Consider the following 15,986-nt stretch of genomic DNA (forward strand, 5'->3'; position numbering starts at 1 on the left):
AATATTTATAGAGTCTTATACAGATGAACATACCCCAACTTTTTTTAAAAAAAACAGTCTCACCTCTCGCATCCATTCTCGAATAGTTTTGCCAGCTTCTTGATGCCACACATTGTGAACAGAGTCTGTCAACGCCACAGCAGTTACCTTATTCTTTACTTCTGCCTCTCGTTGAATCATCTGTTAAAAAATACTGGCTTTAAGTTCTTTCTTTCTATTGAACAGCATCTGCTTAGTCACAGATAATGATCCTAAATTAAAAAAGAAAGAGTAATACAAGTTCAATACTTGACTTCACTTGTTTTAAAGTTTATACAAATCCTAACAGCTCTAGAAACACAGAAGGGCCTAATATTTTTGATAAAAGAAATAATACTAACTTTTAACTGACTGAACTATTCAGTCCTATTATTTTCCATGTGGCTTGACAATTCTAGGATTAAAGGTATCACAGTGAAAAAATAGAAGATTCCCTGAGGACACCTTTTACAAGTTTCTCCAAGTTCCTATTTCTGKGCTTCAGGGAAGCTGGTACCTGTGGTTCACTGTAAGCTACTCATGACTATCATCTACTAATTTTCAGTAGATTGCTGTAGTTTTTCTGATGTACAATCTTACTTTGACTTGTATGGGTTTTTTCTTTTTCTATCCAATTTAGCTACCTTGCACTCCCACCGTGGTCCTAAAATTCTTTGTGGTCTCTTACATATGTGCTTAGCCAGCTAACACAGAGCCTCTCAACACTTTTCAGATATTAAAAAGCCTCTGTTGTTAAAAAGGACAGTATGACTAAATAATATTAGTATTAAAACCAATTAAATGATTGCTGCAAATAACATGAATGAATTGACAAAGATGCTGTAGCTCTGTTGCACAGCGCTGTTCTGCAAGATAAAAGGGACGGAAAAAGAATAGTTTGATATCAAAGAGAGACAAAAAGGTTTTAATCTCCTGACACAAGTGACCCTAATTTGTAACACTGGATCGAAGAAAATATAATGAATTATACTTATAAAACCAGTATTTCACAACTTGTGTCTTTATCACTGTTTTCTGCACTAAAGTTAATTTTTTCCAGCTTCCTTCTGTATAAATGGCAACACATACAATATTCCTAAAACTAGACATTCTTTGTTGATGCTCTAGCAACTGCTTTTCAGCATATAGGCTGCATCTTTGAAAAAGCTGCTCTAAAAAAGACCTTTTACAATGGAGATGTGAGTGATTTTTTTGCATCAGAAACTAAACACCTCAGTCCAGATTTCTGATGCARAAGTAGCATTTATCAATACCACACATAATCTTGATCTTTTTGAAATATCACAAATGTAAATCTTTTTCACTGATGTTTTTCTTTCTTTTAACTGTTAAAACATCTATCTTGCTCTATTTTTTTTATCAAGAAGAAATATAGCAAAACTCAACTGAAGAGAGGAAATTTCCATACAACGCAAAGTTCCAGAAGTCCAGTATGAAATAWGAATAAGTAATCTCTCACAACGATCTTCAGGCAATTGAAAGAATCATCAGTAATTCTGTTTAACAGAGGGTGAAATCCCAGAACTCTAGAGGAAGATGGAGCCTTAAAACAAAGATTCTTATCCACACTATAATCCTCCTCCCAAAAGCTAGGAGAACATGTCTCAAGAACTCATAAATGTTGTTTTGCATCTCAAAGGGCTGGTTTAGGCAGATCTTCAACCAGTCTATTTCAACAGAATGTAGACTCATTACAAATACGTCATCTACAATGATTTCCCTATAATTACATCAGGCCCCAAATATAGTCCAGTTCTGCAAATGTATGAAATGTGTGAAAAATATTGATTTTTTAAATGCACTATAGAAAATAATGCTCAGAAGCTATCACTAGGCTAGTCTCAACAGGAAAGTTACTGCATACTAAGTTAGGGAGTAAATTTACAGAGCTCCAGCTACTTCGCACTATGTAGACGATGTCCTATGCAGGCACGCAGTTAATACTGTGTAGCTCACCCCTGCCTGAAAGTGGAGCAAATTACATTTCACAGCATACAAACTTTCCTTAAACTGATCAGCCACAACTTCCACAACTTGACGAGAATCACCAGTACCATTGCACAACTGTGGGGCATCACACTTGTATGTGATCATATCTTCCATTTCTAAACAGACAGACRGCATCTGCTTGCTGAAGGTCCTGTTAGGAGTTTTTAAGACCCTCTAACCAATGGCTTAAATGGCCCACAAAGATGATCCTCTTTATAGCTGTCATGACAGTTATACGGTGAAGAAATAGGCTCTACTTGACTTGGTCGGTGTAAGACAGAAGTAGCAGTAAATCACATAAATAGCAGTAAATAACATGGGCTAAAAAGCTAGAATACGAAAGGCTGAACACRAAAATATTCCCATGGAATCAGACACTACTGACACAGGAAAAAATCCCAGCACATAATTGCCCGCAGACAGATGATCAGCAGATACAATAAGTAGTGCAGGAATGCTCTACAGTAGGAATCCAGGAGCGAGGTGGACCCAAGTGAGAAACCAACAGCCTTTTTTTTAATGCATTCAGGRCACACCTAACAATCAGTGGTGTCGTTGGGTTCAATGGTACAACTTTGAGAGCTCCTGTCGTGTATCACCCTGCAGAATGTTAATTTCTTCACTGACATAAGTAAGTAGATTGAGGTTGAGGTTGACAATTTGAGTTTTTTTTTTTTTTTTTTTTTTTTTGATAACTCAGCCACAGCACTGGCTAAGGTTGAGGTAAAGGCTCCCTGATGCAGCAGTGGGGGGAATGAGGTATTAAAAGAATCAAAAGAGCTTCAGTTACATAATTCTCTCTGACCAATCCACAATAAGTAAGTTTTGATGGGCATCCCTTCCTTTATGAGCCTACTCGGAAAAATGTATCAAAAAACAGTAYTGAATCAAGGATATAATCTTCACTTAAAAAGAAATAATTGGGCACAATCATCTTTGAGTGACTCAGAAATGTCCCAATGTGGCACGTCAAACCCAGRAGACTTCACTTCTACTATAACAGCTCAAGTGCTGCTGCTACTGGGATGTACTGGGTGTACTGCTAGAATGGGATATTAGCTGAAAATAATAACCTAGGATTACAGAGCCAGGTGATGCTTAAACAGTAGACCTTCTTATAAAGTATCAAACTTTAGCCTGTGAGAAGACACAAGGTTATATACTTTTGGCCACAGAAATTTCACTATTTAGCAAATGCTCTAAATTCAATGGATAGACAGTTCACAAGTAAAAAACACTACAGTAATTATCTTTTCTAAAAAAAGTTTCAAATTCATACCTATTTTAAAAATTAAATGAGCAGAATAAAATTGCAACTATAAAATAAGTTAACACTCAACCCAAGTTCAACATCTAGCTGCCACTCAAATTTGATACAGCTCTATGATTTCAAAGGAAGCATGCCATGGCTTCTCTGTCTGGTTCTCATTTACACTTTGCAGTCTCTGAGTCCTCTAAACTTCCTCAATCATCTTTTCTATTCTGAAATTTCCATTTTAACCTGAATGTAGGGCTTTGGGTCCCTTCTCTGTCAGGAAATTCTGACAACCAGAAAGGAGTCTCTAGGTTCTTCAGACAGATTTTTCTCTTGATTGCTTCCTATGTTGGTGCTGGGACTGGCCACCTTTCATACACTAGTTAAGCAGTCTTGGAGTGCTCCTTCCTCAGTMTGTGCCATGGCTGAAGCGGACAGCCCACGGCTTCCAGCTCTAGCTCTAAGCGTRCCCAACTCCTTCAGCATGCACCACACATGCACATGCATGCACACACGCACACACACTTCTTCCTGGCCTCCACAAGACAAATCCTTGGATTGTGCTGTGGTTAAAGCAGGCTTCCCTAGCCTTCAGGCATCCCTTCTGGCCCTAGTTTGAGAGAGATTTTTAAGAAGGCAAAAGAATGTTATCCTCTTTCATGGACTTCCATGACTTCAAAAATACATACATTCATATAAAAAATACTGCATGTATAATCTCACTGTGAAGAAGAAGAAAAGGCCTTGATACAAATAACTAACCTTTCTTAAGAATGATTTAAAGAAGTAACAGTAAAATTGATTTTTGTAATGTATTTACCATCTCATCATTGCGTTGTATTTAATTCCCTTATACYGCTAAGTCCTAGACCAGCGTTCACCATGACAAGTTAGAAAACATTCAGGCATCTTTTTGAAAGTCATCTCTATCCAGATGGTAGAAAATTTGTTCCTTCACTTTGCCAGGGAAAATGTCAATGATCTATTCACACAAGTGTTAGACTCTATCACTTACATAAGCAAGAACTTGAAACTCCTTAAAAGCGCATCCATTAAATTCAAATATGTTGATTACCTATTTATTGGTCAATTTAATGACAAGTGATCTACTGCTAAACTGTCTGTAGCATCARATAACAATCTTCTCTAAAGTTATATATACAATTATAACCTTATAATCACACATTACTTTCCTTATGTATCATGTGTGTATGAAACAGTATCTTACACATGTATTACCTACATAAYATATTTAGGATATATGTTTTTAAAAGGATGATAAAATACATCTTCTGTATACAATATGTATTTTATTGTATAGCATTTCTTGTAGTATGAAAGCATGAATATGCTAAAAGGCAACTTAAAGGTCTGATCTCGCAAACATGAAAATCCACTGATATCCCAGTAAGACTTTAAGTAAATGGTCTGTAGGAGTACCTCTTCATAGCATCATTCCCATACTCTTTATAGGTACTCTAACAAATGTAAAAAGGCTAAAAATTAAAACTTCTGAGACAGGTTAAAGAAAGTTAAAACATGCCACTCGTATTTTTATGGGCTCAAGCAAACAAATCGACCTCCATCACTATGGATTTAAAAGCTTTTGTGCGATTTTGGGGATACTTGTTTCTCTGAGTTGCTTCTAATTAGGAATGAATAAAAATGGATATGATAAAAATAAGAAATGCCCCCAAATTTCACTCTCTCTTGAACCTTTTAGAAAACTGTTCACCTACTTCTCCTGTTTTTCATTGCCATCGCAGTTGCAGCATAGTATTTATATGGTATGCACTGGGCTTGAAGGGGTATGTCTACAATTAGCATTTGGCTTGGAGCAAAAATTAGTTTTGATACATATCCTCCATTGTCTCCAGTTGTCTCATACTGGTTTTAGTCTTTAAGAGGTTTTGGTGTGCTCAGACTGAATCCTTTCAGAGGAAACTAAACTGGAAGCGCCAATCCAAATGTGCTCAATGATCTCCAGTGGAGTAAATTTGCTGCAGAAATTCCAGTGGGTCAAAACAGCACGAGTTGGGCTCTAAAATATTTGTAAAATCAGTAGTAAAAGGGAAGAGAGAAATCACTCACCAGGAGTGGTGCACGAGAGGACAATTTTTCCTTAACGCTTTTAGAAGGACATGTAGATTCTTTCTTAACAACTTCATGCGCTCTCTTGGGAGCTTGATATCCTCTTTCAAGAACCCCTTCAGCTCTCACTACACTCAAAATCATACAAACCAAGTAACTGGTCTGTTCGAGCACTGGCACTTGAGAGTGTCTTCCCTTAAGTGAGAAAGACTCCTCTTTATCATGAAGCATGTAATTGTGCAAGTTTRTTGGCCTGAGATTTCCAAGTTGTTTCACAGCCTCCTGGATAGAATTCCATAATTTCTAAAATAGTCACAGTTTTTTGCACATCTTAAAACTGAACTAGATTCTCAAGTCTTCATATAATGTTGTTCATTAGAGACTGGAATTACAGAGCAACTACACTTGACACAGCAAAGCAAGGATAATAAATAATCCAGAGTTAAGTTAAACTAGTTTCCATTTTCAATTAGTAACAAGAATAATTTTCCCTAAATGTATTCATACATGTGTGATAAAATCCCTGCTTACAGCAGACAAAGCATTTGATATAAACCAGTTTTACACAGCAAAAGAAAACATCTACAGAAAAACAGTCACAGAATATCCATTGCCAAGTACTTTKGGATATTTTGTTCAAAGATCTATTGAATGTTACATCTATAATTGTGATAATTTTCTAAAATGATAAATCACACTATAACAGGAATAATAATACATGGACATATTAGAACAGATTGTTTAGAGCATCTGGAGTCTAGGACTTATCACCGTTCATGCTATAAACTAATTTCCATTTTAAAATTTCAACTGAGAATTTTCAAACATACCTTATATTTAGAGTATAAGATCTTAAAATCAATCTTGATTAGAAAAATATTTAATTCTAAAACAACTCAAATTTTAAAAAGTGCAAAGGTCACTTCCCTTATGCACAGCTCAGTACAAAAAAACTCCCAAACAAATCTGTACACAAAATTCTGCTGGTACCATTTTGCGAACAGTACAAATAAAACTCATAGCTCTCTAGTATAAAAGTTTCAGGCTTCAGCTTTATTAAAACTTTAAACAATTAGAAAGCAATTCTGCAGCTTCTCTTGTTCCTAGTGCCTTAATAGAGGGTTTACAGGAGAAAAGACTTCAAGGACCTGTAACAACCTGCAGAACACCAAGTTCCCAAATAAACATCTCCAGCGGGTAGAAAGACGCTTTACATGCAACTTAGGGTTAAAAAACTTGATGCAATACCACATGTATGAAAAATTTAGGAGAGGTCCACTTCATCTTGGCTGCAACCAAAATGAATTAGTCTGTCTAACTTAACGGATTACCCTGCTAACATGTGATCTGGAGAACGGAGAGTTCAAACACTATTGCAGAACTTCCCCAAGTGCTTTCTAGATATCTGTGTATCTGATGTTACCATTTACAGGATTTTTACAGTAATAAAAGCTCTTTACTGAACACTCACATGAGTTTGAAACCTGTCCTTTAAAAACAAGACAAAATGTTGGCTTTCTGTATACATTTTTGGTCTGCAAGGAAACTAAGTTAGATAAGAAGGCACAGTTTCAATTCTCTGTTTTATATTGCAGAGTTTGATCAAGATGTTCCCATCAAAGCACAACTGAAGCAAACAAAAGCCAATCACTCTTTTCTAATGCATCTCCAGATATCTCTGTTGTGAAGGCTGCTGGGATATTCGTCTTTAATCTCCTAGAGAACCACAGTGAATTTTGGGAAAGAGAGGCTGGAGTCGGCTGGGTTATTTAGAAGCAGACGGTTGGTACTTCTTGACAGCAGGAATCTCATACCCCAGAATTAAAGTTCTGAGTTGTGGAAAGTCTGTAAGCACCATGAAAAAAAATGTTTCAAAATYTGAACAAATTCCATCTATCTCAATTGAGAACAGATAATGAAGCTTGATCACAACTTAGTTGTTAATGTTCTTATATGGCAGACTGCACTACATATACATTGGCTTGCTTCCGATATACAAAGCTCAGAGTTAGTCTAATCTTATGAATGTGAAGCTCCATAAGGGCCAATTTGTGCTTCKAAGAAGCAGCCTAAATTAATATATGCAGAATTTGGTGTAACTAATGCTAAAGAGTATGTGATAGTCAAGTTAGTTTGTTTAAAGGTAGCTTGGGTATGTTCACTACAGTAGATGTAACACAGGAAAGTGATCTGCACAGTCTGCTAAACTGTATCTCATTTTGTATTCACAATTAATTTAGACTTGGGTAGTCGTGAGCATATGATCACTCTTAAACCTTCAGTACAGTAGACTACAGCAGAAGAACTTYTGCTGCTCTAGCTTTACCATTTCTCTGTGTCAGCAAGTCCTCTTAAAAGAGATGTAGGAGGTTTTCTGGCAGGAAGCTGTGTCACCTTTCCAAATGACACAAGTTAACCCAACAAAAGCATTCTTCTGTTGAAATAGCTATGAAAAAACTGCACCAGAGGTTTTGCTAACATAGTTAGCGTGGCTGGGGTGGGGAAGGATTTTTTCAAGCTCTTAGTTCATACATCTTTGCTAGCAAAACCTTACGCTGTAGATGATGGCTTTTGGTTTACCTGGATTTATGAAGCACTGCATAGCTATTTGAGTGTCATGCCTAGATATAAATAAAATGATAAAATAAAATAAAACTACTTGTAAACTGCCAATCTTAATCAGGAGTATCCAGTGTCATGATCGTATGAAAGCTCAAAGTGCTTTAGCATCAAGGAAGATAAGATCTATCCAGAATACAAACAGAGGTGTTCCTGTATGAACTTAGGAATGCACTCATCCTGTTGCTCTGGACTTAGGAACCTGGGCTCTGTTTTGTACAAACAGTATTTCACAGCCTCTTGTTAGCTCAGAGCATGGGAAAATCACAAGCTACCATTTTAGACAAATTTCTTAGTTTTAACATATGTTTGGTGCTAGATTTTTAATTTGAAATTTTAATATCATTTAAAAAATGTAGTAGGTGTACAGTTGGCCACTAGTGGTGATATAAGACTGACATTTTATCAGATGTGCACAGTCATATTTAAGCTAGGTGCTGTACCACGTCTAAGCTGTATCAGTGAGTAAATACTAGCTAATAAGTTTTCAAACACCACCGGCTGTCTTACTGTTGACAGGAATTTTAGGAAGCTCTGAACTACAGAGTCTAAGGGTTCAGACGCATGATTGAGTTATGGTGACTTCACCAATTGCCGCCTGTCAGATTAGCCATAGTAACTTGCAGCCTTTAAAGGCTCTGTTAAACTGTGGCAGCAGTTACAAGCTGGATTGTTGATGCTGCGACCAACCTCAGCCATCTGGTCCACCCATCCGAGGGACGCGACTGCTCCAGGGCAGAGCTACTCATCTGCTCCTGAGTCAGCTACCGTACTGCCACAGTTTTCAGCCCAAGGGCTTCAATGCTGGTCAACATTTCCAAGCTTGTTTCTCTGGTTGATTTCAAGTCAGTTAGGAAATGCTTTTTACACAGTGATAAGAGCTCTTCCTAAGGTATTTGCCTGAATTTAACTAAACTTTTTTTTTATATATATATATTACATTGGACCTATGTATATTAAATATTTCCTATATTTAAAATACTAGTATTTATATAATATGGATCAATAAAACAAACTCTTTGCTCTAAGTCTGTCTTGTTAGACTCTTCCACTGGATCATCTGTCGCAGAAAAACTAAAAGGTCTTGAACCAGAATATGTAAGTTCCTGGATTTTACTTATTTATATTAAGATAAATACAATCTAGAGCTCTTAATTCTTTGTGATGACAAAATTAGTTAAGATAAACAGTTTCTTAATATTCGTGTGGAATAAAATCATTAATACTCAAGGCTCGAAACAATATGATACAAAAGACTAGGGTTTTGTATTGATATTTTACATTCACTGAGATAATGGCTCATATCTAATTCATATTCATATTCAGAAATCAGTTTAAAAGCAAACAATTATATTAGTGCAAAGAATGCAAAACAATCAACTAAACACAATTAGTAATTGCTTTTATGTTTTAAGTATCATATCCAACAGGGTAAAATAGTTTGCTATTATGAGAATGGTCCTTTTACTACCGCTTTAAGCAAATATCATGCCAGATTAAGAATGTTAGTTGAGAAAAAACTAGGTATTTTTTTTAAGAAGTTGATTGTTTTATCWTATGTGTTTGTGTACACAAACATATTAGCATACACATTAATTTTTCTAAAAAAGTCAGAAAAAATCCAGAGAAAAGCTGAGTGTTATGCTCAACACCTCACAGATGGACATGAAGTCTAACGCCCTTGTTATTTAAACACAGACAGCTGGATTTCCACTACAGCAACAGGATAAGACAACATTCACTCTTCCTGTACTTTGAAGCTTCAGCTTCGACTCTTACAACCTTTGAGTAACTTCAGGAAGGAAAAGTCTCTCCACAGGCAAGATCTCTGAGCGAGAGGGTATGTAAACTGAAACTTCTGGGGTCACATAAACTCATGAAGATAATTCTCTTTGCAGTTAGGGAATGGCAAGTTATGATTTATTTTTACAGGCAACTAAAAAAAGAATAGCAACAACCTTGCTTCTCTTTCCTATTAAAATGACGCTGCCACATACACACTCCTTCACCAGAAAAAGWATGTATGTGTGTGCTAGAAAACCAAATTAAACCAAACACACCATAATATTACTGACATCTTCAAAATCTGAATAAACAGTAAACCAGAAAAGGAAATACCAAATAATTTGTAATCAGAACTCTTTATCAGACATGCTATCAGACATCAACCAACCTTGCCCAGCCAGCTGTGGGATGGGGAAATAAAAGTAAAGTTAGGACGGTACAACAGAAGAGAAAATCTTTCCTATACAGACCAGCTTTTGAAGCAGTCTGAAGGACATACAACTAATCTAACATGACAAATGATTCAGATAAAGATCTTCCAATCCAGAATATTAAACAGAGCCATATAAATGTCACACATTCATAATTAAATGTCTGCTCTATGCCCTGAGCCTGTAACAGTCACATACACCTATACTGTTGAAAGAAATACATAATCTAAGATACTGTGTGCGAACCCACTTCCCTTAACCTCTGGAGAGCTACAAGTATTTTTACAACAGTTACTTCAATTCTGGCAGGTCTGCAAATAGAAATGGAGCACGGGACCAGGAGGTTACCTCACTCCGCTGAACTCCATGCGTGCGGTGACACCAGCTACACTCCAGTCAGCCCTAAGTTGCCACCCGAGTTGCCCAGGAGTGGCAACATAAACTGAAGTATCAATACAGACAATAGTCTACTATACTTTGCATAGATTATTACAGAAATACGTACTTTTCATGTTTTTCCTATGAGCCTGCTCACTGATCTTGAGCCAGTCTGGTCATCTCTCTCCATGCCTCAGCTTGCACATATGATTTACTGCTGAACRATGCTACAAGAAAACTGTATATCACTGTCTCTGCACTGTCCTCAATATGAACCAGTTAATCAAATACCACAATTCATACTCAAGTATTTATGACATGTGCACACATTATTAGTCAGAGAAACTATACAGGTAGTGATGAGTCAACAAAAGAAAGCAAGCTGTCATTTCTTAGAATAATGAATGCTCTAGTACCTAAATTTTAGGACAATGATAATTTTAATGTGTAAAAGCATTAAAAAATCCTAGGTTCTCATTTAGGAAGGTACTCATTTATCACACGACATTTTTCTTTAGTAAATGCAAAATTATCTATATTCTCATACTCAAAAGAATAGCAGAGATACTTAAGCGTGTAAAGACAGTGCTTATTTATTTTCTCACTTCTTAGGAMCTGAAGATCAGAGTCTGTCTGCGGTGGTTACACCGAGGTTGCCAATCCAAACCTTTTATGTAGCTCTCAGTCAGCAATCAAGCYGTGTAGGGTGACTCCTGTACCCAGGCTACATTAGTAGGAGTCTGCGTACGGGCAGTGCTAGGCAATCCTCATCTCTCACTGCAGGGGCAAGTAAGCTAGGCAGGGCTGCTGAGGCTACTGTCCCTTGGTCACTGTGTAGGATCAGAAGAATCTGCCTTATCCTGCAAGAGCGGGATCTCAGGGCAGTTCATCTGTGCAGTAATTCCAGAGCCACTTCTCCCCTCCAGCAGATCAAAATTATAGTACAAAACTCAGGATGCAGCCTGTAGGATCAGGAAGATTGGCCATCCCTGTACTGAACTCAGTGATGTTTGCTAAACTTCCTGCAACACACTCTCCGAAGTTTCTAGTGTATTTTTAAAAAGGCCTACTGTGGATTTAACTACTTACTCATCTTTTTAAGCTAAGAGCTCATCATTTGAATTTAACAAGTCCCACTTCAAAAATATTTCACAGATGCTGTGGAAGACAAAAGACACTGTGTGAAATTCAAAGATTCTGGCCCTCATAAGTAACAATTCAAAATATTAAAAACACGGAATAAGGTAGAACATCAATCTCTGTTTCCCACAGCATTTCGTGCCTTCTTTGTGCTATGTATCTACCAAATGATAAGCTCCTTGAAAGAGAATCATTTTTCCTTTTGTTTGGTTCTGAACACACAGTTGGACGTTCAAGCATCTAACATACAGAGAAGCATTCTTGCATGCTCTTTGCCTAATTTTAAAATAAGTTAAATAGAATATACATAATAGCCATTTAGCTAGATCAAAGGCAGCTGGAGCCACCCCTGGTGTTTATTTCCAAACCATTACACATCACTAGCAAGATATTCCACGTGATTCTCTGATCTCATAAGTTTCATAAGTTAATACTAAACCCAAAAGCAATTGTGAGTTTTATTTTTTYGTTGTGTTCAAGGTCCTATTAAATAACCAAATACACCTGGAGAGRTTTCCTACTTCTTCATTTCACAACTGGTATCATTACCACACTGTATTTTCTGGTTTGTTAGCTTTTTGGAGTAGAGTGGGGTCCAAAGAATAACTCCGAATCAACACGAATTAATGTTCTATTTGGCTATATTGTATCACAGGTCAAAAATCAGCAGGTAATTTGATTACAGCTCCCATCTCTGGGGAGGAGCTGTGAGCCGTAAGTGTGGAGTGCCGTAAACACACACCTCGTTGTTTCGGCCTGTCCTGTTCTAAAGACTGCTCTTGATCACATTTCCTGTTCGCAGATAGATAAGCATATTGATCTATCCTGTACTTGGAGAGAGGAGCCTAAAGGCTTGTGTATACTTTGCCAGGGGTGTGTGGGAGGGAGAGGTGTACTAATTTAAACATACAGTTTCTAATATACTTTAGAAACACATATAGCTAAAACAGGGCAGATTCCTATAGTGGATGTGCTTATAGCCATATAAAGGAGCTTTTAAGCCAGATCAATAAGCATCTTTACACCAGGATAAATGCCTCCATGGGAGGCTGTATCAGTTTAACTAAATTGGTTTCCAAACTGATAGTTAAACTCATACAAAACTGAGTATAGACAAACCTTATTCTTTTCAACRCTGCCCTAGAACAAGGCAAGTTTGCCTACTCCTGGAGCTCTTTCAGTGCGGTCTCAAAATAGAGAAGGCCTGAGGTAACGGTTGGAATAAAACCAGGTTCCCCTGTGGAAAGAGAGTGAAGGTTCACACCAGACTTGAAAGGAAGCTTTCCTGAGCTTAACAACAGCTGTGCCGTCAATGTTTTGAGTTTAATTTTTTTTTTCCTGTAACCTTTGTGTGAACTTTTAAAATGAATGGCTTTGGTTTATAAACCTTCACTCTTGGATGGAGCAACCCCATGAAGCTGGCAGTCCCTTTCACCCTTGCCCCTTATATTGCTAACCTTAGATTCCCCCTGTGCTAACAGGGCCAGAGATGCAGGTGCAAATAAGCTCGAGCAAAACATTTTGAACAGCCTACAAAATATCCTGTTGCTAGGAGGAGGAAATGGAAAGACAAAGCTCTTTCAGGAGCTTAGAGAGTCTGAACTTTCCAATGGGACACAGAGCCTGTGCCCAGTCCTGTAAATTTCCAAGATGCTTGACTTTGCTATTGTAACACGATTAGATGTAGAAGGCATATTTTGGATCATTATTATAAATATATCATTTGGATTATTCTCTCCCACTCCCTCTTGTTTCATAAGCCAAGTATCTCGACTGCTGAAATAGAGGGAAGCAAAAATAGTGGCAAAAAAAAAAAAAAGAAAAAATCCCAAACCCAAATCATTCTCACCAAATGTGGTTAATGAATGTATGTTGTGGTACACAGGTTTTATTGGAATACTTTTTCAGCTTCAGCTTAAAGGCAAAGTCATAAAAGTGTTAGGAAGATCAGTTTTAATATTAAGATGCCTGGAACTGAAGTTCTGCAAAGAACAAAGCTCCACACCAAGCCCATTCGAAATATGAATAAGTAACTCACTTCCCCACACCCCACCAACTTCTCAGTATGACTTAGAAGTCCCACTGTTACTGTGGTTATCATTTCTTGTTTCCTTTAAAATTCTTCCTTTCTAAAGGAAGTGACTGGGACAATTATCTTTGTCAGCACCAAATCCTTCTCTCTCCTTACCTATCGCAAGAATCTTCACCATCCTCTAATCCCTTGAATTGCCCTGAAAACAGTAAGCCTAGCATAGAACAGTAGATCCTACTGTCCTAAAAGAAAAGAAGTAGATAAAATAAGAGGTACTCATAGAAAGTTTCCATTTTGCAGAGAAYCATGTAAAAATCTGTAATTAAGTCCCACTTGAAGAGGAAAAATAAAATGTGGTCTTTAAACCCATTGGGATGCAGGAATGAAGTGCTAGTACAGAATAGCCTTGATCTGGTAGTCATGCTGACATCTAATGCACCTTTAAAGAATCATGTCCATCAGGAAACACAGCTGAGGCCACTTTCTTTTAGGACATGTTCAGAACAGAAGAGAGTGGAGCCCGAGCAGCTCAACTGTTATATGTATCAGACCAGTTATTAGCTATTAATTATATTTAGCAATAAAAGCCCTGTCTGTCCTTCCTTTCTGTCACCAGTTAATTTGTGATAATACACCATATGGAATTAAGTTAGAAGATCAGAGAAGGGAGGGCWAGAAGAAGGATGGACATTGTACCTAGTACATTCACACAGCAYGAGAGAGTCTTAAGATCTGGTCTGTGCTCCTACAGCCATACGCTTTACCAGTTCATATTCAGCCCGCACATCTTTTATTTTCCCAGGTTGAGACAATATCAACAAAGTTCTAGAAAACTTTGTAAAAATAATTAAGTTATGGAAGTAATAAGGTTGATGTGAACTGTCTAATCAAACAAGGCTTTATTTAAGATTGACAAAGTATCTCGTTCTGCTTTGGGTACACAAACATCTACAGCAACATATATGTAGCATTCCTGCTGCATCAAAAGAAGTACTACGAGTTTTTTCTTTAGTTAATTTTGGGGAGAAAAATATCATAGCATATTAGTGGCCTGTGTATATCCCTGTGGACACATACACAGCTCTAAATTGCCAAAGTGACATCCACAGAACTATTCAAAGTACATATGGCATACAGTTATGGTTTCAGGTTCATATATTATTGAACCAGAAATTAAATTCATTTTACACAGCTAGTGACCTCTAGCATTCCCCTAACTTAAGGAAAATAACACTTCAAAATACTGACAAGAGCAGAATCCTTAAACCTATCATTTAAATATGTGATGACAAACATCAATAAAAGAGAGCACTAGAAAATGTACACTCAGAAAGGTACGTTTTCCCTGTTCTCTCTGGTTTTCAGTTTTTCATTTTATTCTTCTAATATTTCTCTGGGTACATTTCAGTGAAAGAATGCAAGTGCAAAGTCTACCRAAGTTGCAGTCTCATAACTTCCACAGCATTAATACAGCACTAAACCCGTCAATAAAACGTTTTCACACTCTATATGTCAAAATCAATTTTGCTAATACAGTATGATATTTCTTCTAAGATGAACAAATTCAGTAATTTTCTTTTTAGGTCTCATTTTGTGCAATTATGATTATATCTATTTTAGCTTAATATGGAAATAAATTGGACTGATACCATGCAACTCAAATTAAGAAATACTAGTCCAGTTCTTGAGAAAGCTGGTAACAATTTTTTATGAAGCAATGCCAGTGAAAACTGATACTGACAGTACAGGAAAGTAAGATCTTCTCTTTAAGCTCAGGGCAGCTGTGATAGCGCAGTTCAGCCACATCGCTCCACTAACTTATTGAAGTTGTTTTCTGGAAAAAACAAAACAGAACAACACAACCCAAACTATTCTGTCTGTGAGCCCATAGTTTATGCCTATGTGAATAGCCTCAGTTGAGACTCCCAGCACAACTGCTAACAGCGAATTTCACTAGACATTGGATATAGATCACTAATGCATTTCACAAAGACTACTGAAAAGCCATCARCTGGGAACAGCTTTGGTCACTACTAAACAGGGGGCAGATTTGAACCAGTGACCTAGAAGTGAAAGACTTTGTAATCTGATTACCAATCCCTTGAGCCATCCCATCCCTCCCCTTTCCTTTTTTTTTTTTTTTTTAACTGATAAGAGAAAGAGAGTCTTATTACCTAAGCAACTTTTGTAGCCTGTTAGCAATGCAAAAGCTTTCATTTAGTGCTTA

At 37.1% G+C, this 15,986-nt stretch overlaps 1 protein-coding gene across 1 annotated transcript in view; it reads right to left on the reverse strand.

The window, feature by feature from the left end:
• ARB2A (ARB2 cotranscriptional regulator A) overlaps nt 1-15,986 on the reverse strand; it is a 266,638-nt gene that overhangs the window by 76,365 nt on the left and 174,287 nt on the right. The window contains exon 9 of the mRNA XM_085299729.1: nt 64-180. Within this exon, the coding sequence (XP_085155855.1) occupies nt 64-180 (117 nt within the window). The remainder of the gene's footprint in view (nt 1-63; nt 181-15,986) is intronic.

The sequence above is a fragment of the Rhea americana genome, unplaced genomic scaffold, assembly GCF_003343005.1.
Source record: "Rhea americana isolate MKP2758 unplaced genomic scaffold, rheAme1 scaffold_153, whole genome shotgun sequence".
NCBI lineage: Eukaryota > Metazoa > Chordata > Aves > Rheiformes > Rheidae > Rhea > Rhea americana.